Source organism: Paralichthys olivaceus, chromosome 4 (assembly GCF_024713975.1).
Source record: "Paralichthys olivaceus isolate ysfri-2021 chromosome 4, ASM2471397v2, whole genome shotgun sequence".
Classification (NCBI taxonomy): domain Eukaryota; kingdom Metazoa; phylum Chordata; class Actinopteri; order Pleuronectiformes; family Paralichthyidae; genus Paralichthys; species Paralichthys olivaceus.
This window is the reverse complement of record NC_091096.1, coordinates 7,079,152-7,101,189: the sequence shown is the minus strand read 5'-3', so window position 1 is coordinate 7,101,189 and position 22,038 is coordinate 7,079,152. Positions and strand designations below refer to the sequence as shown.

At 40.6% G+C, this 22,038-nt stretch overlaps 3 protein-coding genes across 4 annotated transcripts; 2 read left to right on the top strand and 1 right to left on the bottom strand.

Annotated features, from left to right (window-relative positions):
- Window positions 1–181: 181 nt before the first annotated feature.
- Window positions 182–12,446, top strand: rassf2b (Ras association domain family member 2b). Of its 2 annotated transcripts, none has more exons than XM_020099365.2 (11): window positions 182–461; window positions 4,201–4,242; window positions 5,949–6,020; window positions 6,844–6,919; window positions 7,009–7,160; window positions 7,769–7,884; window positions 8,867–9,009; window positions 9,397–9,550; window positions 9,644–9,765; window positions 9,922–10,019; window positions 10,213–12,446. In XM_020099365.2, exons 3-11 carry the CDS (start codon window positions 5,968–5,970, stop codon window positions 10,280–10,282), a joined length of 984 nt encoding a protein of 327 aa, XP_019954924.1. In that variant the 5' UTR covers window positions 182–461; window positions 4,201–4,242; window positions 5,949–5,967; the 3' UTR covers window positions 10,283–12,446. The 2 variants fall into 2 exon arrangements, with proteins under 2 accessions (XP_019954924.1, XP_069379142.1); XM_069523041.1 differs by lacking the exon at window positions 182–461 and adding an exon at window positions 2,864–2,882.
- A 285-nt stretch (window positions 12,447–12,731) lies between these two features.
- On the top strand, window positions 12,732–15,603 carry sprn2 (shadow of prion protein 2). Its single transcript, XM_069523046.1, has 2 exons — window positions 12,732–12,946; window positions 14,411–15,603. Exon 2 carries the CDS (start codon window positions 14,420–14,422, stop codon window positions 14,951–14,953), a length of 534 nt encoding a protein of 177 aa, XP_069379147.1. The 5' UTR covers window positions 12,732–12,946; window positions 14,411–14,419; the 3' UTR covers window positions 14,954–15,603.
- A 1,229-nt stretch (window positions 15,604–16,832) lies between these two features.
- On the bottom strand, window positions 16,833–20,834 carry LOC109636966 (uncharacterized). The gene is made up of 2 exons (XM_069523040.1): window positions 20,586–20,834; window positions 16,833–19,170 (listed from the first exon to the last, which is right to left on the bottom strand). The coding sequence occupies exon 2, from the start codon at window positions 19,161–19,163 to the stop codon at window positions 17,964–17,966; it is 1,200 nt and encodes a 399-aa protein (XP_069379141.1). The 5' UTR covers window positions 19,164–19,170; window positions 20,586–20,834; the 3' UTR covers window positions 16,833–17,963.
- Between the last annotated feature and the right edge of the window lie 1,204 nt (window positions 20,835–22,038).

The following is a 22,038-nucleotide window of genomic DNA, read 5'->3' as shown; positions in this document are numbered from 1 at the left end:
AGAGTCGTAGATTGTTAGTGTGTGTATTAGTACTAGAGTCGTAGTATTCACCGGCTCTTCTATTGTTGTCATGTTTTCATTCAGTGTGAACAAAGGGGCGTCAGGGTCGCTCTCTGATTGGCTCTCTGCCACCAACCCCCCTCCAGCCCCCCCCTCTCCCCTCCCCTCCCGCGACGCCGCCGTGCGTCGAGCTCACGCGCGACAACAGATGTTCCTCTCGCGCTCTCCTCCCCGATTCTCAGCTCGCGAGGAGACGAACACGCGCCCGTGCGATTGTTTCCACCGGAGAGAAGCGGAGAAGAGGAGTTCATGTGACCGGAGGAGTAGATGCGAAGGACCGGGGAGGACGAGGCGAGACACCGAGGAGAAGAACCGCAGAGCCCGCGTCCCTGGGTTCAGTGAAGCCCCGAGAGGAGCCCCGAAAGTCGGCAGGAATCCGAGCGGAGCGTCGATGCAGCTAAGTACGTGTGATCGTGATGGCGTGGACTGGGTGTAGTTTCATATCCTCACTGCTGAAACCAATTTAGACTTTAAAACGTCCTGACAACAAAAACCCACGGATCGTTTCTACACGGACTCATCTGAATGTTAGCCATCACATACATGTGTGGGCAGTTGACATACATGTAATAGACATGCTCCACATCACTTCATGTGAGGATCCAGCTGAATCCTGAGCAGAGCATGAGCTGGTGTGTAACTGACACAGTAACCGACGGTGTGTTGCTGTGTTTTAGTAAAACACGTTACATAAGGAGCAGTGGCTCAGTTCACATTCAGACAGGAGGACAGACCCTCTCACAAGAAGTCAATGCACAACGTTGTGGCCTGTAATTAGATCCACTCAGCTGCAAGTACTGTAGTTCTATAAAACCCATGTTTATGGAGGTTGTAATGTTTCAGATTTATTTAAAAATGTCCTGCAGAATAGGTGAATTCTACTCTGTTATCATTTCATCCATCTGACAAATCAATACAAATAAAACCATTCAACAGCACCACAAGCTCCATTATCCAGAAAGAGCAGCACTTCTCAAAAACAGAGCTCATACCTCTGCCAAGGCTCAACCTTTAAGTGAACACACCAGTTCTCTTAACATGTCTGATTTCATTCATTTAGAAATCCACTTCCTGGATCTGGATCTGGATCCATATCAAAACATTTATAACTTCTGTCTTGACCCACATCAGATCTTTCCACCAAGTTCAGTATTAATCCGTTCAGTAGTTTTAACGTAATCTTGCTAAGAAATAAACAAACCAACGCCAATGAAAACATAATCTCCTCTCAAGGCCCAACACGTCCCTTAACCTCAACCAAGCTGCAACAAATAACCTCAATATGTCAGATTTTGTTGATTTAAATCCATGAATAATTGGTAAATAGGTGAAAATGTTGGGGGGGGGGGCACGTCTCCATCTCACATGTTAAAGAAAGTGGATAAAAAATCCTTCATTCGCCCCTTTGTCCAGGTCCCTGTCAAATTTATTGAGCTCCTCTTTTAGCCATTTTGATTTATTAGACAGCTGTTGTACTGGGTTGCATTTGTTTTCCATAAGTGAACCCTATGAACTAGCTTTAACTGATCACTAATAACATCTAGTCAACTAGGCCGACCACTAACTTAACTAACTGCCAACAAGGTTTTCACCTGCGTTCGTCTGTTTGTTATGAAAAACCCACCAGACGGATTTTCACAAAACTTGGTGGGAGGATGTGTTATGGGTCAGAGAAGAACTATTTAATATCGGTGTGGATCCAGATCGAGGGGCGAGTCCAGGAATTTGGCGCAGATCCAAATAAAAACCTGCATTTAGTGATTTTAAATGTGGTTTCACACAGAAGGCCATTCTAGTTCTTTGTCATATTGGTTGATAAACTAATCATATTCTCAGTTGATGGTTTGGTCTTTTAAAATGACAGGTAGCCTAAATAGAGCCCATTGTGACAGGATCAGTCCCAAACCTTAAGATATTCAGTTAAGAAAACCAAAACGTTTTAAAAAGCTGCAATCTTTGGATTTTTTTTTTTTACAGTTTTGCTTGAGTGATGAAATTCTTATGGGAACAAAAACACAGATCAGCTGCAGGAACAGCTCCGGCTGGATCTGGAGAACATGGAAGCCATATTTAGATGCAGATCGAGCCTGGCGTCATATTTGACAACCCGAGTAGGAGCAGGAGAGACAAACACACATGAAGTATTTTTGGCTGTGGGATAGTTGCTGATCCTCAGATGTTTTTGGGGTTGCTATGACAATGGTGACAATAGTGAGACGGCAGTGGTGGTGCGGAGGCTAGAGCCGAGGTGGTGGTGGAGGGTTTGAATGTGAACAGGAGGAGGAGAGGAGCTATTCATCATCCGTCTCCGGCAAAGACATTAACAGAGGAGGTTCACAGGCAAACGGGACGGGGGGGGCAGAACACAAGCGTGCATGTGTGTCACTGAAAAAGAGAGAGAGAGAGTGGAGGGGGTGGGGGTAAAGTCAGGAAGTTGTGGAGTTTTAATAGCATGTTGGTGGATGGCCTCACAAGGGTGTAGGAGGAGACGGAGGAGAACGCTAAAAGAGAAGAACAGGCGGACAGCAGCCAGGAAAGAATTCACTGATCAGAAAGATTGGACCGCCGCGAATAAACCGAGTCACTGTGGTTACTAAAGAACGGAGCAGATAAAGCCGAATAAAGACGCAGAGATAGAGGGAAAGATGGAGGCTGATGATTGGCTGATCTTGTAATGAGGCACAGGGGAGTCTGTGGATCTGTCTGGCGTCCTTTAGATTCTGCTGACGGCTCAAATCCAGGACAGATTAATGTCGTATACAGATCATCGAGTCTTTGTGATTGTAACAGACAACAGCCATCACTGGTTTCAGAATATCAAGGTATATACAAATTCTTTGGCCTAACATTCACATTTTGTTTCACAAATGTTAGAGATTCATAAAGAAATCTATAGATTTGTTGATGATGGAAATAATAACTGGTTGCAGCTTAAGAGTATCAACACTTTGCATCATTAGATTCCTAATTTTGTTTCCCTGTCCGTTGGGTTTGTTTGTTTCTCAGCAGGATTATGCAAAAACTACTGGATTTCCATGAATTGGCTGATCCAGGAACTTTTTCTTATTTTCCTAAATATTGTGAGATTGGGCAGCTTTGACGTTTTCACTATTTTCCCAGGGAATAATTCATGGATTATTTGTGAGTGTGTGTACATTTGATACATTTTCTTTCTTTAATCATCATATATTATATATATCATATATTTTCAAACATATACTTTAAGAAGAAGTATTGAAAAAGTAATTTTGTCACGTAGCCTTTACAGTCGGGGAAATATGAGGCTTTGTCTCAGCGTTACAATAAACACAAACCCCAGAAACATCTAGAATCATATCACAACATCAACATTGGAGTGAAAAGTCTCCTGTGGTTTGAAAACTCTGAGGTCTTGATCTGGATAAAGTCAAAAATACAAATGTACCAAACCCTTTTGTTCGTCAGATAATTTGGTTGCTTCATGAGAAAGATACAACACAGGCGATCAAAATGTCCGAGTCACACCCCCGCTGGCATCACCTGTTAATGAGACCATGAGCGTGGCTGCCCTTGACCATGACCACAGTATTAAAGGCTAATGATTTCCTTTGTGTAGGTCAATGGTGACTGTTGAGCGCTTTACAGACCTAAAATAGTTGCTGAAATATTAATAGAGCCTTGCAGGGGGCTGGGCTGATTGGCGTTTAATATTTAATTTGTTTCACAATAACTGAGCACACTTTGTTTCAGAGATTGACAGCCTTTGGTTATTTATCAGCATCTTTGTTATAGACTCAGCTGTGAGTTATGCGTATGATATGTTTCCAAGACGACTGTGTGTGTGGGTCTTATCAGATCCTCCACACGTGCTCGTGTATGTAAACCCTCTGCGGGCGCATGATAACTCATCTGCGTTTCTTGAATTGAGGAAGTTTTGGGCCGTGCAAGGACGATTGTCAGCTTCCTGTGTGACTGACTGAGTAAATGAGGAAGCGATTTAACGGAAGGGGAGCACTTCCTTTAAACGCCCCCGCCACTTCCTCGTCTGTTCGCCGTCAAACTTAAAGAAAGGGCCTGGTAGACGCTTGAAATCAACACCAGGTTAACAACCACTGAGGATACTGTCTGATCCTGGTTTTCTCTCTCTCTCCACATCTCCAGCTCCATCTCTCTGTGACTCAACACAACCCAGTCTTCACTACGGTAAGATCCCTCGTACTCTTGCTACAGACAGTTACCGGTGTGTTGTCAGTTGTTGTAGACACGCTGACTGTGTTACATGTTTGAGGCCACAACCACAAACCACATGACTTTCTGTTTTTAGAAATGTCCACTGTTCAACAGTTGATTTCCTCCTCTGTTTATTTCCATACAATATGAATGACTTGTCTAATCCAAGACAAGGAGTAAAGAGTAGATACTGATGTTGAGCTCAGGGTTAATTACTGTGAGGAGGCAATTCAACTTCTGCGGTGGAAATGATTTAATGCTGAAAAATGAATGCAGACGTCGTGTTCCTGATGATGAATTACAACTTGGACGAGTTTCTGAAGTCTGCCACTTGATTTTGTCACCGTAGGGAAAGAATGAGTCTATAATGAAAATAAGTTGTAGTTGCAGCTTTAGACATTTGACAAATATGAACATCATGTTCGCAGAGGATCATCAGACCTATTAGGATTGAGGGAAAGGTGGAGGACACCGCTGACGGCTCAGAAACAACTATTTAGAGATAAACAACTGTTTAAACTCACATTCACGTGTGGGAGGAAGCAGAGTGGCTGCAGAAAACCCAACACAGACACGGAGGACATGCAAACTCTTCATCGAAAGGCCTCGGTCCAATCAGGGTTCAAACCCAGGGCTGAATTTATGTGAGGCCAACTACTGCGCCTGTCTAAAAATTAAAAAGGTCGACCTCATCGCAGTGCTAGACAATAAGTCAGGAAATCACTAGAAGACCATGTGTATATGTACAACATTAAATATCAATGCATCAGATCGTTAATGAGATATTTCCCTCTGGACTAAAGTGGTGTATTAACCACACTCTATAAAGAGTCTGAAAATGCACAATCTGCCTTCAAACATGGCCCATTATAATTATATGTTATTTTTATTGTCAATTATTAACTGTTGTATGTGTTTGTGTGTGAAAGCAACAAATACAAAAAAACAACATACATTGTATTAATGTCAGCGACTGTTATCTACCGATTGTGTTTATGCAAATATGTCAGATTAATTTAAAGCGTGTACTTCCAGTAGCGTGATCATACATGTTTAAGAAGCAGAAATGATTTGGTGCAGCAGGTGGCCTGTGTGTCCTGGATCTCTTTCAGGAGGCTTCCACACACACACACACACACACACACACACACACACACACACACACACACACACACACACACACACACAAACACACACACACACACACACACACACATACGCACACTTGGCAAAGGGGGGGGGGTGGCAGTGTGCCATTGATAACAGCTGCATGTGTGTGTATTTTGTGTTTCCGGGTGTTTTTGTGTGACAGAGACAGAAAGAAAAGAATTGAGACTAAATGTATTATATTGTAGGAGAGTGAGGACAGCAGCCGTCTGAATCCATCACACCACAAATGTTGGGATTGTGTCCCAGAGACATAGCGGTGGTTAATATCAGCTGTCTTCATCGTGAAGGAAATAGTTGACAGGAAAGTAGATATGATCTGCCGCTGTTTTTGTTTTGCTGTCTGGAGCTTTACCTCCTCCTCCTCCTCCTCCTCTTCTTCCTGCAGTCCTTTTTCTCCCCTCCCTGTTGCTCTCTCCGAGTCTGTGCTCGCTGCTGGTCATGAGGAGTCATGAGACTGAATCAGATGGATGAAAATGATTAACTCTCTGTGTCGCGTCTTTGTCTCTCAGCTCCTCATGCTCACTGAAAATGAATGAGACACAGGACGGGGTCCAGATTGGAGAGAACAAGTTCATCAGCAAGTAAGGACTGAACACCAGACTGTTCGTCACATGAACACATCTCACATTTGTATACACATCTTAAAATATAAATCGAATCTATGTTTTAATACAATATTGTGTAAGGAAGATCCTTCAAGCAAACATACATTTATTAATTGACTGATTCATCGATTGTAGTAGAAATACTAATATTTGCAGAGGTATAAGTCACTGGAACTAATTTCCCGGGGCTCCAACATGAGGTAGAGCCCCACAACTCCTGCAGTTCCTCAACTTGACCGATTCACAAAACATTTAAAGAGCGAGAGCAGGAATCTGAGAGCAGAAGTTTCAAGCAGGCTGAGACCGAGTAAAAACTGAGAGCACAGGATATTTAAAGAGCGGCGACAGTATATCTGAGTGCAGACAAACGGTACTGAAGAGGAGAACAGAGAGGGCTTTAAGTCTGAATGTGAAATGTAAAGATAATGCCCTCAGAATAGAAGAACTCGCTCTTGAATAAAGATTAGAAAGAAACTCCATGAGGGAGCCACTGAGGTTTCTGTTCTGCTCCCCTGAGAACAATAGGCCTGCAAGCCAATATAAAACAACCGGTACCAGTTTGCTCCAGTTTGCTCCAGTATCCAACATTAACGAGTCGGCAAAACACAAGGTTGTTTGAAAATCAGACCCGGGTTGCATATAGGTGGTAAGTGATAACATTATAACACAGTTTTTTTAGTGAGATCAGATTGTGACAACTCATAAGCTTCTGTGAGTTTAATGTTTAATGTTACCAAATCAGCAGCGAGCTACTTCAAACAGCATTTCCTCCTCAGTGATTCAGCATCTCTGTCTCCAGGGCAACCATCCTCTCCCACCTGAAGACGTACAATCTCTACTATGAAGGACAAAATCTACAGCTCCGACACAGAGAAGTGAGTGTGTGTTTGTGTGTGTGTCTGTGCGTGTGTGTGTGTCTGTGCATGTGTGCATTGATCCCAGCACCTCTCCTCTTTCCCATCAGGAAGAGGAGGAGCTGATTGTCGAGGGCCTGCTGAACATCTTTTGGGGCCTGCGTCGACCAATCAGGCTTCAGATGCAGGATGACCACGAGCGAATCCGACCGCCCCCCTCCTCTACATCCTGGCATTCTGGGTGTAATCTGGACAGTCAAGGGTAAGAGGCCTGAACAGATTCAGTTACACATCACTGACCGGAAATGGTGAGACGTTGTAGGTCAATGAGGGCAGATATAGATTATGTCTAGTTTTTCTAATGGGAAACGATGACTTATAGGAAATTGACAAAATAACATTTTAACATTTTATGAAATAGGTAAATGACTGAATGCTTAAAAACTAGAATGGCTCTCAGTAGAATGCATTCCTCCGCCATCACCCAACAATCCCCTAATGAAAGTCAAACTTACTAGATCCTGATTTTATTTGGATCTGCACCAAATATCAGTCCACTAAATATGATATGATCAATGAATTTCTCTCTGAGAAATCAATGAAAATGTTGAAGAACAGCCTTTCGAAGAAACGGGCAAAAAAAATGTACTTATCATCAACTAACAGGTCAGATTTAAATCATATGTAATCATATTTCAAACACAGTGCAGCAACTCCAACAAGCTGAAGTTACAAGAAGGTGATTTTGTAAAAGCATCAACATTCTCGACACAATATTTTCAGCTGCATCGTCACAGTTGTGCTCTTTTTCTTTCACAGCTTGTCTCTCCGTCCCTCACTTCTCTGCTCTCTCTTGTTTCCTGATTATAGTTCCCCCAACAGCACAGACGGTCAACAGTCGACAGAGCAGAACCCGCCCACAGTGGAAGTGACGCCACCCAACAGCCAACCAGAGGACAACGGTGAGATGGAACAGGAGACAGACGGTGAGTGGCTTTACTGACGGTATAACGTAAATATAGTAACATGTTGTATCGTGCTCCAATGGCTGTAATCACATCATACCTCAGTTCTTGGTCAAGGGCGTTTCACTTGTTTTATTTCTGTTGTCTCATCAGTTGTTAAGACAAAAAAGGAAACGTTGGATTAGGTTCAATGAGATCAAATTAACTCAGCTTTAAAACACTGTGCGCCACATCCCTAATTAACTCTCCACTGTTTATATAAGCACACCGTGACCGATCATTTCCAAAATGGCAATTTCTCGTGAGCGAGGAATAAAACCTTATTTTTAGTTTGACCAGAGTTTGTTTTGCTGTAAAGTTCTCTTCAGTTGGATGTTAAGACAAAATACCACCATGCTGTCCTTATCACAGCAATAGAAATACACATTTTGTTCACATCATACCTCAGTTCTTGGTCAAGGGCGTTTCACTTGTTTTATTTCTGTTGTCTCATCAGTTGTTAAGACAAAAAAGGAAACGTTGGATTAGGTTCAATGAGATCAAATTAACTCAGCTTTAAAACACTGTGCGCCACATCCCTAATTAACTCTCCACTGTTTATATAAGCACACCGTGACCGATCATTTCCAAAATGGCAATTTCTCGTGAGCGAGGAATAAAACCTTATTTTTAGTTTGACCAGAGTTTGTTTTGCTGTAAAGTTCTCTTCAGTTGGATGTTAAGACAAAATACCACCATGCTGTCCTTATCACAGCAATAGAAATACACATTTTGTTCACTACTGTACATATGGTATTAACTTTCATAGTTTCACCATGATTTATTTCAGTGTATAAATATAAATATTGAAGTGTAACAGCTATTTTTAAGATTGCAAACACAAATATGACAGAAACAGTGGAAGGAACCTTCATTGATGTGACGTCCTTAATTTAGAGTCCACATCCTGAGGGGACACTGAATAATAACTGATGATCTAATGTAATGATTGTTGATTGGACAGAGGAGAGTGAGAGCTCCGCTCAGCTCCTACGAACAAAGAGTGATGCCGGAGTCTTGAGACGGGGCCAGCGACGGTCACCGAGCGACCAGAGGAAGATACGACGCCATCGCTTCTCCATCAACGGACACTTCTACAACCATAAGGTGATGGTGTGCCCCAGTGTAGCGTATATTAGCAGAATATAAACAGTTAATAAGAAGCTGTTGGAAGAAGGTGTGATTCCATCTTCTCCCATTAAAACATGATGTAAAGTATCATTATCTGATTATACACCAGTCTCCACTTAAGAGTGGCCACAGGAGGAGTTGTGGTTATTTCCAAACACTTAGATTTCCGAACAAATGCATGATAGCGTGTCATCATTCATTGAAATGTTAATGTGCTGCTTACAGCTGTTAAATGAGGGTATAATTAACACATAAGAAGGAAAACACTGATTGATTTGGCTTTTTACGACTCATGCACGTCTGTATCTGTACATGAATTAATGCTCATTAATCATTCATGTTATTGTTTTGTCCTCTCTGCAGACGGCAGTGTTTACTCCTGCTTTTGGCTCAGTGACCAACGTTCGCATCAACAGCTGCATGAGGACACCTCAGGTGCTGCGAGTCCTCCTCAACAAGTTTAAAATTGAAAACAGCCCCGATGATTTCGCGCTCTACCTTGTCCATGCAAGCGGAGGTGAGTGTGAATTACTCTGTTGATTTATTATTTGTGATCATACAGTGCCATCGTCATTCACACCAGATTTCTTTGCTCTGTCTGATGTTTCAGAGCGAATGAAACTGAAGCGCAGTGATTATCCTCTGGTGCTCAGGGTGATGCAGGGTCCATGTGAGCAGGTCTGCAAGGTTTTCCTCATGGAAGAAGACCTGGTGGAAGAAGTCACATACGATGTAAATCTACTTCTTCCTTAAAGGGGACTCAGACATACAGAGATACAGATGTTGTGAGACCAACAAAATGATTGCATCTGTCTCCAATACCTCTTTACGTCTTTATTTCCCTCACTTTTGTGTCCTTTGTCATGACATTCTCTTCTCGTCCACCAGGTGGCGCAGTATATAAAGTTTGAGATGCCTGTCCTGCAGAGTTTCATCATCAAGCTGAAGGAGGAGGAGGACAGAGAGGTGCAGAAACTCAGGAGAAGGTACAAGAACCTAAATATCCAACCACACTACATCATCCTGTGTCTTTTTGTTTTGTCTATAATGACCACAACCTTCATCATGTCCAACATCTATGAGCTCACTAACACTGTCACACACTGTACTGATCGTGTTGTTAATATCATTACCTGTAACTTCACTGACTCTCTTCCTCTGTTTGTCTTCTACTTGCAGATATTATTACCTGCGTTGTATAATAGAGAAGCAGCTCCGTTGTCCTCCAGAGGGGGCGACGTGCCTGTGATCCACTCACGGTGAGGACTCCTTCCAGCACATCCAACTGTCAAAACATTTCCCAGAGTTCAGTATCCTCCACTCAGCTGTGACCACAAATTAAGTGACAAGAAACCAATGTACGACTCTGCATGGAGTCATTCAGCTCACTGACAACACTCCGACATGCCATGTTGTGCGCATGTTAACTGTGACCATCTCAGCAATAGTCTTGAGAGTCATGAGGACTCACGCAGTCTTGTAAAGTCTCTTGATTCCGATCCAACAGTTTTATTTCTCTGCTCTGCTTCCTCTCTGCCGTCACACTCCTCTTCGTCTGAGTAAAGTTAGTGTCTTTGCAGCCAAGTACTTTGCAGGATGAGCCTAAAATGTGACCACAGACTGAAAGCCGACCCCCTAAATCAATTCAAAGCACAAACTTCCCATTATATGGTCTTAGCAAAGTGCCTGTTTAAAGGTTTCTTCAAGCACAAAGACACAGTTTGATAAAGATATTTTCAAGTTACTGTGGTGTGCAAAATTGAAGGGAATCACTGGGGGTTTGATCAAGGCCATGGTGGAGCCAGAACATTCAGTCGTTAGTTTGATTTGAAACTGATGCGACCACGAGCAAGAGGTTGTGTCCTCAAAACATCGTCCAGTCCGCCGTCGTACCGTGTGCTCTTATGTTCCTTGCTGTTTGAGAATGTTTTAAATATTGTAATTGAAGGAATTTAAAGACCCATTCCATTTTCTTGCAGCTGATAGTTTCACTGCAGGAACGATTCAAGACCATATGAGCAGATGTATGTTGTTATCATTAGTCTGATGGTAACACCAGTACGCTCATTATCTGTAGGCAGGAATGTTTATGATTAATGTTAAGTTCAATCTTTCGGCTTTCTGGGGAAAATGGCCATTTGTTTTCTTGTTTATACATATCTGAGAATATTGGTACCTCTCGACGCTGATTTCATTTTCACTGAATAAAATGAAAACATTATGAAGATGTGATCTGCACCAAACAAGCATGTTCCCTTACCTCTGTAGAAGAAGGTTTATAACCCCAACATCTTTTCTAATTATAAGTTGAAACATAGAGTATTTTACTTTCATCAAAGTACTTTAGAGACTAGAAACAAGGGGAGACATGTCCAAAGGAAACTGAAGCCACCTGCCAGCACCTCTGGATCATGTTCATCTCATTTGTTCTGTACAAAAATCAAAGTGTATAAAAGAACTATTTCTTGGTCCTGACATCGTTTGGCACAGAACCTGCTGTAACATGGAAATGTGTCTTTTTATACACCTTGTTTTAGTGTTGATTTAACAAACACAATATAATGTCTGGATTAGTGACCTTTTAAAAGTGCTGGTCGGTGGATTAGTTAACCTTTTTTTAAACTAAGCTAACTGAGCTAAGCCCTGGCTGTAGCTTCACATGAAAAACACACAGACACAAGAGTGCTACTGGTCATTTAATCAAACTCTCTCCAAGAAATCCAATATGCATATTGTCCAAAAATTCAGACAGTTTCTTTAAAGAAAAAGAAAATCTTGAAATAATTAAACCATTTTGAGCCTTTTTGTTTTCTGGCTGGTCGGATTTTCGTCCCCATACTTTACTGCCTTAAATAAATAAAAGATGAAATTTCAAGCACAGTAAAATACAATTTGATAAATTATACATTTTAACATGATTCTTAACACAATGAATCCTCTGAGGTGTTGAAACTTGAGCCTGGTTGTAAAAAAAAGGTGGTTTTATCTTTCTGCATCATGCAGAGAATGACACAAAAAGCACAAAGCAAGAGTGAAATCACACAAGACTGTGAATTATAGTGATGATCTTAAATAGAGAATGTTTTTAAATGTACGAGTGACTGAGCTTTGCATGTGTCTGCTTTTATCTGTGCGTTGGTTTAGTGTTTCCAACATCAAATCTCGTCTTACGGCACACAGTGGACCATGTCATCAAGTGCGTGTGTGTGTGCGCGCGCTTCTGAGAGTGTGCATGTTATATTTTTAGTGACTCTCAAGACTTGCCTGCTTTTGTATTGTGACTTTTACAAATGAATGAAGAAACGTCCGCCTTTAAAATGTTCAGAGGTCATGCCACTATGTAGAAAATGTAGGTTTTTTTGTACGATTGTTATTTAATAAAAAAAAAAGGTTATCTTGAGAAAAGATGTACACACACGTCTGTGATCTTCTTCTGTCTCGCTCAGGTCAGTGGGTGAAAAGCACGTTACATAATCCTGTTCAAAGCTTGTTTGAATTTAAAATGACGTAATGGAACAATTTTCTCCGACAGAGGACATGAAACATTCGTCGTAGTCGAAGCTGTAAAGAGACTGTGTTGCATCAGGCTCTGGTTTTTTCCAGCAGGTGGGGTTAAATAATACAGACAAATTAGAAACACACACACACACACACACACACACACACACAGGTATTTATGTGTGATGTTGGTGTTGCAGCAGCTTACTGTGCACTCAGCCAATGAGCAGGGCTGCGTCTAAGTGATCCACTCCACTGATTGAGATTGTCTGGAGGATAACAGACTGGCCTTGAAACACACTTCGTCACTGACGGTCCGAGGAGTCTGAGCTGCAGACACACACACTTTGTGAAAGAAGATCATCACCTGAACTGCTCCACTGCTTCACTTCTGTTTCACACAACTGCTCAACAGGTGAGATCGCTCATTCTAAGATACATTTTTACACTTAAGATTTGTTTCTTATTTCATATAAGCTTTTCTGAAGATTTTCAGCAGGTGGGAAATGTGTTCTTTATATTCCTCTCTTGTGAATTTCCCCTTAGTTTGGATGTAATGTTATTTCAAACATCTTCCTCAGAACAAGTTAGGCCCCACCCCTTGAAAAGCACAGTTTCTAGCCTGGGAAACATCAGAGTGTTTCAAACGTAATCAAATTCATTATTGGAAGTTACTGTAGCTGTGAGTGAGTCACTGGATTATTGTCAAACTGCGTAACCCAGAGTAATTATAGCTCAACTCATCTTTTAAGAGGACGAAGATTAGAATGTACAGTTTGTTGACCACAGAGCAAGTGATGTCATACTGCTCACTGGAAATAAACTGAGGACTGTGGTGGTATTATATAAGTTGTTTATTTAAGTTTAACATCAAAATACTCAGTTAAAAGTAAAAAAAAAAATCCTGCATTTAAGTTTTAACAATGTGTCAGTACAGAAGTATTTACAACATAATAGAAAACAAACAGAACTCATGGCCATTTTACTTAACATGACATTAAATGTTTTAATGATTAATTTGCATTTTGCTGTTGAGTCAGTTTAAATGCTTCATAAACTATTGTGTTCTTTTATTAATAATAATCCATCATTTACAAAATTTACAATCTGAAAAGTAATTAGTGACTAATGCTGTTAAATTAATATAGTAGTGTATAAAGTACATCATTTCTTCTAGAAGAATAAAGCAAAAACACTTATTAGTTATTTTGTGTATATAACACATCAGGTTTATTGTATGTGATGCCATATAGTGTAATCTCTTATATTTATATTTGTTTATATTCATGTCTAAGACATAATGTAATATCATGTTGTATACCTGTTGTTTCATGGCTCTAACTTCCTTGGTTTCATATTTTATTTGTATTCATGTCATACTTTTCAGACTAAACTTTTATTCAATGCAAATAACAACTGTTTATCTAAAGCATTGGGTCTGAATCCACCAGATCCCAATTAAAGGGCATTAGAGATGAAAGCTATCTGATCCCATGTCAGCGGCAGTGACGTTTAAGATGTTTGTCAAAGCTGGATTAGGAGCCGTGATCTGTTCTGCTCTAAATTTATCAGAAGAGTAAAAATACAACGCAGCAGGAACAAAAGCTGCAATGAGAACATCTCATCAGTGAGTTTATGTTGAGCACCGTGTGTCCCAGGAACCAGTGGTGGAATATTAAGTGCATTTACTCAAGCACTTAACTGAAGTACAATCCTCAAGCACTTCTGCCTCACTTGAGTACGTCCATTTCATTCTATATTTCATTTAAATAGATTGTCATAGTCCTTCACTGAGCAGACAGCTGTGATTAATAATGTATTCAAAAACGAAAAAGTCAGTGAGTCTCTAACATGTTAATGATGTTTCCTATTTTCACAGAAAGTTGTGATGCTGGGCCTTCAGAAGACGCCCCTCACTGTGGCTTTGTGCCTGCTGCTTTTTGCCACACTTCTACCCAGCTCAGAGGCCCGTCGTGGAGGAGGTGGCTTTGGCCGAGGTGGCTTTGGCGGAGGTAGAGGAGGCTCCAGCCGGGGCTGGGGCGGTGGTGGCGGCGGCCATGCCTACAGACCCGTGCAGAGCAGTGGTCCCAGTGCAGGGAAAGTAGCCGGGGCGGCTGCAGTAGGTGCCCTTGGAGGATCAATGCTGGGATCTGCTTTGAGCCGCCCTGGGTACGGGTATGGAGGAGGGTATGGAGGAGGATATGGAGGAGGATATGGTGGATATGGAGGAGGGTATGGAGGAGGGTTTGGATACCCACGATACGGAGGTGGTGGTGGCTCCAGGTCTGGCTATGATTCTGAGGGCTCTGGAGATATGGAGTACTACGTTGGAGCATCTAGTGGCCCCATCTACAACAGCATCATCGTTGTGATTGGCTCCCTGACGTCCCTGCTGATGGGCCACTGGGTGGCAGTCATGTAGAGATGGCGACAGCAGGTTTCACAAAACAGACCCTGGAACCCCTGAGCAAAAATAACCCATGACCTGACAGTGAGACAGTTTAAAGCTAAATATGACCCGAGAGTCTGCGGCCAGCTGGTTTCACTGAGTCTTCACTGACCCTCCACACAGACGAGAAGAGGAGTTCGACTCATTTATCCTCCAGTCACTGATGAACTCAGAAACCACTTCCTGTAGATATTTGTCAGAGTTGTGAGGTAATTTAACTCAATGAATAACTGAATTCAATCCCACACTCCTGTTTCTCCTTTTAATGTGTCCAGTGTTTTTATACTTTTGATGATTGCAGTAATGATCATGATGATTTTAGTGATGACAGTATAACACATTGTTTATAAACAAACTTTGGAACAGGAATAGATTAGTTGTGTAATCTGGTTTAATCTACCTCAGGACCAGAGTTTAAGAGCAGCTGTAAACTTCATATGATGACACCATCTCAGTCTATTTCATAATAACAGAATAATTGTCATTTTCAGATCATTTGCATATTTACAGTATATTTGACCTAATTAAATATGTGTTTTATGCCAATTTGTAGATTTTTATGTAAAAGACAGAAATGTCCCATGTTTAACTGTTGTAAAAGTAAAAAAAACTTAGAAAAAACATTTCTGTTGATTTTTTGTGTGTGTGTCTATTGTGATGAGACGAGAACACGTGTTAATATGAATGATCTACTGGGAACGCACATTAAGATCCCGATGATTTGCCTCCACAGTGGAGCTTGTTTTCACTCCTGTCCCCTTGTTTGTTTGTTTTTCAGAAGGATTATGTAAAAACTACTGAACAGATTTCCATGAAACTTGCTGGAAAGACGAGTAGAGAAAACAAAACATTCCACTTTGGGGCAGATCCGGAATATTTTGAGTTTTACATTTTCCCATACTCTCAATGGAAGAATTCATGGATCTAATGAATCAAGCATGATAAGGGAACTAATATTGAATGTGTGAAATTTGGTTCCCCCTTGAATTAATTTAATGGGACTAATGGCCTTTGGCAGAAGTATATGCCATTTTACTTGGGTTTTTTAAGGGTGAGGGGGTTTGCTGCATGACTCAGCCATAACAGTCTAATTTTAACAGTCTGCAGACTTAACATCATGTGCTCAGAGTTTCTTTCTTGTCACGCCTCTAAAACACAGTGGTAATCATCTCAGAGTCTGATATTGATGGTCACACTTCCATATCTCAGACCTGAAACACAAAGAGGCATTGACACAGCCCTCATGTACTTCTTTATTCTAAGATGTTGCCACAACAGACTCGACCTATGACTCTGTGAAAGTTCACATGTAACCCAGAGCTGTTGTCTGTGTCAAATAAAGTCAGACTCTCCTGATGTTTTTGGAAACTAGAACTCTTTCATATTTTGCCAAAGGGGAAGAATGAAAACTGCAGGTTGCAGAGGTGTAAATAAGATCAGAACAATTCTAATAGTACTTAAGGTACATGAGTATTTACATCCTCTGCTATTTTATACACTTTATTTGCCACTTTACATCCCTACCTGTGTGTTTTACAACAAATTACTGAGGTGCAAGCAAATGTTTTGTAAACCAACATTAAAGTTAAAGAGGATTTCCTCTTGTAAGTGCTCAAAATCAATAACTATGAACTTGTTATGCCACTATCACAAGGAAACAAGGTCATTTACATGATTTTAGGATAACAGGATAAGATGAAAAACATTGTCATGGGTCAATATAATTTTATGCAATGAATTTCAAATTGTTTCATTAAAACATTAATGCTACAGCTTTTATAGATACAAACTACTAAAACGAAAATTAATACTTTTTAAAGTGCAGTTAAGCTCTTTTCTTTGAAAGTTTTCATTTTGAATTATTCAAGTTTCCCATTTTTGTCTTTATTAGGGCTCACACCACATTAGAAACAATACATAATAAATCAACCTTCCCATCAATAAACAGTTAATTGAGAGAACACACACTGAATCAGAAAAGAGTGACATTTCTTTCTACAGCATTCCTTTAAAATCAATTCAGATAAATTAATTAAACACCGCAAATGTAATTTTATGATACGGTTAACATGTGTAAAATAATTAGAGTTTGAGCCATTAATAAAAATTTCCTCAGATTATCTCAACTTCACTTTTGGTTTCACAGGAGTTCATCAAATGCATCTCATCAAAAGTTTTTTTTCAATATCATGCTTGTTGTCATACAACAAAACTCAAATGAGTAAAGTTAAGTCTGTTTGACCAGACAAGCATAATGTGTATTAATAATAATATTTAACCACAGATCACAAAAACAGCTTGAATGTTTTTGTACTGTAGTTTCTTAAAAATCATCCATGTTCACATTAAAATCTTAAATGATGCTTGGTAGGAAAAGTTTTTAACGTATCTGTGATTCGTATTTGTTTTAGAAAATTCTACTATGAACTGTTTGTGAATTAGAACTCCTCACGATACATCAAGATTAGAAAAGTTACTGTACATATTGCGATATCCAAGCTTGATGACAATACATTCAGCTGATAGTGTGAGACACACATAAGAAGAGGACAAGACGGATATTAAAAAATACACAACTTGGAAATATTCATAAATATTAAGAAAAAGATCTGTGCCGAGACCACTCTCACTGAATATATGAATAATTTAAAAAAGCACTGTAAGGAAAAAGTGAGGAGGAAGATTGTTTCTCCCTTTTACATTTCATTTTTGAAATGCTGAGAATAAGTGGATCTAAATCAGTAGTAGACTTTTTTCGGCACAATCACATCAAAGTCTTAACGCTGATCACCACAAGTGTTTAGGATCGAGATTTCACATTTATTCTGAATGTATCTGATTCAGTTTGACTGCATTCTTGACATTTTAACTCTTTTATTGATATTTAGATTTTTTTACCTGATTTTGTGACTGTTTAAAAAAAAAAAACTGTGGCTCTTTGATTTACCAACTTACATTCACTTTGAAAATTCAAACATGGAACCTAAAATATTAGCATGTTGCTGTTCAGTAGCATCAGTACAGCACTGGTGACCACTGTGAAAAACCCTCGATATCCCATCTCCAGTCCCTTCGCCCCTCCTGTTTCTCTCTTCAAGTACTTTTCAGAGTAAACCATGTACAGCTCCAAACACCTGCGGGCCTTCAGCTGCTCGATCAGTGCCGGGTAACCTATCTCCATGATGCTGACTGTGTCGTCGTCCTCGCTGACGGCCTGTGAAGCTGGAGGCCCAGGACGGGCTTCAGGCTGATTAGGAGCGTGGGGAGTTGAAGGTGAGGGAGTGGAGGAGTTTTCTGCTGCGCTGCTGTTGGTGTCTGTCGTGTTGTTATCTGTGACAGTGTCTGGTGCTGCCGTGACGACAGCAGGTGTAGCTGTGGTGGTTGTGGCAGCTGGGTTGAGTTTTGGCTTTTGATTCTTAACCGGCAGAAGGTCTGTTCTCTTCATGCACGAGTCCATGAAGCTGTCGTAGGTCTCAGGGGTTTTGCTGTACCTGTAGTCTCGGCCATAGTCATCGGTATCAGTAGACCTGACACCATATTTCCTGTACATGTAGTGGTTGTAGTAGTACTCCTCCTGGGAGCTGTGGAAGGGGAAGTGAGGACGAGGGAACCTCCCCAGCCCGTAGCCCAGGGCCATTCCTGCCATGGCACCTCCAGCTGCTGCCATCACTGCGCTGCGCCCAAACCCTCTGGATCTATCTTGGGGATAAACACCCATTGCCTGAACTGAGTGGGAGAAGGGAGAGCCACCTCTCACGCCATGGCCCCCGTATCCAAAGCTGCCTCCATAGTGAGGGCTCAGGATTTTGTTGTTTGGGTTTTGGTTGATATATCCACCTGGATATCCTCCGTAACCTCCATAACCTCTTCCATATGGGGAGCCATGTGCTGGATACCCCACTCCACCCTGCTGCCGAGGGTAACTTCCTGGATATGCAGGTCTGCCTGACTGCGGAGGGTAGCCTCCTTGATTGTTGTGTCCAGACTGTTTGGGGTATCCACCCCTAGAGCTGGAGCCCTGATTATTTTTACTGCCTGTATTAGTGTTGCCACGGTTCCATGTTGGGAATTTCTTGGAGCTGAAGCCTTTCCCAAAGCTGCCACCTCCTCTCTTAGCCAGTGATGAATGGGTGTGAAACAAAATAAGTGACAGACACAGCACAGGTAATGAATAAAGCTTCATCTTCACCCTGCAAGAAGAGTCAGGGAGGGAAAAAGGAAAATTAGATGGGTGAGGAAAATATGTCATTATACTTTATCATTTTTACAAAGTTTTTGCAAGAGCGGTCTGCCTTTTGGAGTTGCAGCTCAAACATTAATCAACATTCACCTTTTATAAATTACACTGAGCTGATAATACTGGGAACATAGGATCAACTTTACTATTTCTGTTATTATATTGTGTGAGCCAGGTCCTCTGTTCACCTGTTTATTGAATACAGTGGAAACAATATACCATGGCACCATATTCATTAGATTTTTGTCAAATATGTTTTTGAACCACGTAGTCCTGCTCACCTCGTTCACCACACGGTTTAAACCCAGAGTTGTGGTTCTAAAATGGGGCCCGAGATAAGCTTGAAATAACAAAGTGTACCCTGGACGATGAGGATTTCACAACTATTTGAATCATTGTAATCACAAATAATAGATATGATGAATAAATAGTTTCATCGTCAATTAATACGATTATCTTATATAATTAATTCCCCTAAGAACAATTGAAAATTGTGAGAAATGCTGATAATAAACTCCATGAGCACAAAGTATCATCTCCAGTTTGATCAGACCTTCATCCAAAAACCAAACATACATTTTCAAAAAAATCTCTGAAGCCTGTTCATACATATACACATAAATATTTCTCTCCTTTGCATTTGCTGCTTTTATCAATAAGATGATATGACGCTGATATAAACTGTTCTGTGTAAATCTACTCTGATAAAAAGTATTCCCCAAATATTCCCTTTAACCTCTTTAAGATTCTGCTTTTCTGCACCAGGAGAAGTATTTTATTAGTGTGGGCTCTGTGTTTTAATGGTAGATTATTTACTGTCCGTGCATCCTATTTGCATATTCCTGATCTGATTTATAACTTGTGTCTGTCATGACCAGTAAACCTGCCAATGTTCTGAATAAACCAGTACACGCATACATAAATGAAGAGGAGAGGAAACACAATGCTGAGGAAGTAACACATACCTCAGGCATGTTTATCACTAATCTGTGTGGCCATTTACAGACCTAACTACGTCTTGTTCATCATATACAACTGTAATGATTAAAGCCTTACGCAGACTGAGATTATTTTATATTATTAGTATAACATCCCCATCTCAAACGAAAAAATCAGAGAGTAGATCACAGGTCAGTGCATTTATTAGACTGATCTGTTCGCACCTATAATTCACCTTTAATTCTCCTGTAATTCAACCATTTTTACATTCAAACAACACCATCTAACCTGCCTCACAGTCAGTCTGTGAGTGGACACTGACAGTGTACAGACTGAACCTGACAGCAGTGAACTGTGTGCTCCTTTCATGGAAACACTGATGGCTGCTCTCTTCTTCTTCTTTCTCTTCACATCCACATCGTAACTCACCGTCAGGAAATCGATGGAGACGTTTCCACCGCTCGGTCCAGGCGACGTAACACCGCGCGAGGGGTTCTGGGTCTATAGCACGATGACAGGTGAGCTGTTTATCCGGATGAGTTCGGGCTCAGTGACTCGATGGTTAACCTGAGCTACGACTGCAGGTTGAGTTAAACCCGAGGTTTGATCCAGAATCTGAATCTGATTCTGAATCTGAATCGACAGTTGTTTGTTCATGGTTAACTCGACTGAAGCTCCGCCCCACTGCGCACTGTCCAATCACAAGAGTGCTGCACATGTCGAGGAGCCAATCGACATCAGCGGGAGGAGTGTGAGGCTGGACCCGCAGGAGAGGTTTCCATAAAACATGTTTCTATAAAACATGTTTCCATAAAACATGTTTCCATAAAACATGTTCTATAAAACATGTTTCCATAAAACATGTTTCCATAAAACATGTTTCTATAAAACATGTTTCCATAAAACATATATCTTTTCATCAGGTTTTGATATGACACATAGATTAAATCATGTTTATATGAAACATGAAGATTTAATCATGATCTATATGAAACATAGATTTAATCATGTTCTATATGAAACAGATTTAATCATGCTCATATGAAACACAAAGATGTAATCATGTTCTATATGAAACAGATTTAATCATGCTCATATGAAACATATAGATTTAATCATGTTTTTATATGAAACATTTAGACTTTCAATCGTTCTCTGAATCCATCAATACGTTATAGTGGCTTCTTTTTTTTTTTAAATCTTTTTATTAGTTTTTTCATTCACATATAACAGTAGTTCACATATACAGTGTGTGCAAAATATGCTATTGAAAAGTAGCTGTTGGCTGTCCTACACAATGTATATTGGGAGAGGTACCGAACTTGAACTGAGCCCAAACGGCTTCTACGAACCACAATAAACCCTTATCCCTTCCCACCCACTGTTAGGGAAACACACAAAAAAATAAAATAAAATAAAATAGTTAAATAAATAAAAATAAATAAACAATAGAAAAAATAATTCTATCTAAAAAAAAGAAAGAGTACAACAGAATACAACGGAATTGGGGGGGACATCTAGTCACTTTCTGGGTAAATAGTAATTCTGTTTAAGGGTTGCCATGTTTTGATAAAAGCGTTATCAGAACCCGCCAGTTTGATGTGAGTTAGGACCTCTCTAAGCCAGCTGTTGCATGAGGGTGGGAGAACATGTTTCCACTTAAACAAAATAACAATCAAATATGGCCAATAGGGTTGTAAAGGCCAATACCTGGCATTTTGATCCAGGGAGATTAGGTGTCGTAAGTGGGGGAGAGCCAAACAAGGCTGTGCAAGGTTCAGGGTTAAGATCCATATCAAGCACTGTTGCAAGTGTATCAAAAATTTGGCGCCAAAAGCCAGTGAGGTTCGAGCAAGACCAAAACATGTGTATGTGATTAGCA